Source organism: Artibeus jamaicensis, unplaced genomic scaffold (genome assembly GCF_021234435.1).
Source record: "Artibeus jamaicensis isolate MK-2021 breed Jamaican fruit bat unplaced genomic scaffold, CSHL_Jam_final scaffold_2172, whole genome shotgun sequence".
NCBI lineage: Eukaryota > Metazoa > Chordata > Mammalia > Chiroptera > Phyllostomidae > Artibeus > Artibeus jamaicensis.
In genome coordinates this window covers 3,735,499-3,737,730 of record NW_026522031.1, presented here as the reverse complement: position 1 = coordinate 3,737,730, position 2,232 = coordinate 3,735,499, and the positions used below count along the sequence as shown (strand labels likewise).

At 46.5% G+C, this 2,232-nt stretch overlaps 1 protein-coding gene across 1 annotated transcript; it reads left to right on the top strand.

Annotated features, from left to right (window-relative positions):
• Positions 1-239: 239 nt before the first annotated feature.
• Positions 240-1,172, top strand: LOC119052951 (olfactory receptor 2A5). Its single transcript, XM_037150364.2, has one exon. It carries the CDS (start codon positions 240-242, stop codon positions 1,170-1,172), a length of 933 nt encoding a protein of 310 aa, XP_037006259.2.
• The last annotated feature ends 1,060 nt before the right edge of the window (positions 1,173-2,232 follow it).

Here is a 2,232-nt window from a genome sequence, read left to right as displayed (position 1 = left end):
GGATGCCATTATGGTGGTGAAAATGTGGGTCTTGCAGTCAAAGTTAATCAAATGCTGTAGAATATCTGCTTAAGTGTGGATGAAAGGAATTGACACAATGACTCTGAAAGAGTTTGCTAGCTGAGTCAACACACTTGTACACCATAAACCCCTTTTGGCTTCATAACTGATCCAGATCTGCATTTGTTTCTTAGCACACAGCACACTGCAGCGACCCACACAGCCACTGTCACCAGAAAATGATGAAAAATCAGACATGGGTCACAGAATTCATTCTTCTGGGATTCCCACTCAGCCCAAGGATGCAGATGCTCCTCTTTGGGTTCTTCTCCCTGTCCTATGCGGTCACCCTGCTGGGCAATGGGGTCATCCTGGGGCTCATCTGGCTGGACTCCCGACTTCACACTCCTATGTACTTCTTCCTCTCTCACCTGGCCATTGTTGATATTTCGTATGCTTCAAACAATGTCCCAAAGATGCTGGAAAACTTTCTGAGTAAGAAAAAAACTATCTCCTTTGTCCCATGTATAATACAGACCTTTTTATACATGGCTTTTGCTCACACAGAATGTCTCATCTTGGTAATGATGTCCTATGATCGGTATGTGGCCATCTGCCACCCCCTCCATTACTCTGTCATCATGAGCTGGAGAGTCTGCATGGTCCTGGCTGTCACATCCTGGGCATGTGGCTCCCTCCTGGCTCTGGTCCATGTGGTTCTCATCCTGAGGCTGCCCTTCTGTGGGCCTCGTGAAGTCAACCACTTCTTCTGTGAGATCCTGTCTGTCCTCAAGCTGGCCTGTGCTGACACTGGGCTCAACCAGCTTGTCATCTTTGCTGCCTGTGTGTTTATCTTAGTGGGGCCCCTGTGCTTGGTGCTGGTCTCCTACACACGCATCCTCTTAGCTGTGCTAAGGATCCAGTCTGGGGAGGCCTACAGGAAGGCCTTCTCCACCTGTACCTCCCACCTCTGCGTGGTCGGGCTCTTCTTTGGCAGCGCCATTGTCATGTACATGGCTCCCAAATCCAGCCAGCCTGAGGAGCAGCAGAAAGTCCTTTCTCTGTTTTACAGCCTTTTCAACCCCATGCTGAACCCGCTGATCTACAGCCTGAGGAATGCAGAGGTCAAGGGTGCCCTGCAGAGAGTGATGTGGACACAGAGAGCCAAATGAGGGATACCAGGGAGAGTTTTGAGGGTGGAAGATTTGTTCTCTGTGAGATTTAGGGGGAATGGTAATGTAAGTACTCAACATCTCATGTCTTAGATTTCTGATATCAAGAATATGTATTAATCAGATTCTGTCCTTAAGATGGGGCACTGTCTAGAACTTGGAGCACAGGCAGAACTCTCTTGTCGCAGAGAACACGAGCCCTGAGACAAGAGTCATATAGTGGGAAGCAGAGGGGCAGACAGCCACAGACTCCTACAGCCAGCTCCCAGCACTACCCAACATCTGTTTCTGTTCTGTGAAGAATACTTCTCTCTAACCTCCTCTTAAATTCCTTTGTAATATTCATTGCCCTTATTGCTGTGAGTATATGCTAACAATCCCATAATATGTGCTGCTACAAGAGGGCACCTCTGACAAAATGGAATACTCACCTTGGATAAGTCCCCTATGGGGAAATGCAGGAAGGACTATGGGTAGAGCCAACTCTGTGCTCCGGAGTGTCACCGCTGAAGATGACAACATTCGATCTGAAAAACCACGTGCATGTGAGCCTAATAAATCTATTTTTGTGAAAAGCAAAGTTTAATGATATGAAACGTTTTATGTGAGAGGCAGAAATGTCAGAATCTTTGTGTTGTTTCATTTCATTCTGCACCTTTTGATTAGAGAGAACTGGTGTTTAGAATAAATATGACTCAATTACTAGGGAGAGTTGCCTTTCCCAGAGTTCAGATGACAGAGCTGGATGTAGGTGACAACTGCCCATTAGCATGATGACCACATAAAATGTTATGGGAGTAAGAAAATATGGTGAAAGGAAGGAAGCATTAACGGCCGGAAATAGCTTGACGGAACATTGCAGACCCTCACTCAGAACCAAGTCTGATGAACACCTGCAGGAACCTCAATGAAATTCCAAAGGACACCAGCTCCAGGGGCTACAAATCACTTCTTCTGGACCCAACCAGTAAGAATGATATGGAAGAGGCACTTACTTTGCTTTAACACAAGTTCTGGACCTATGTGGTGGGCACAATATAACAGTGATTTCTTTAGCATG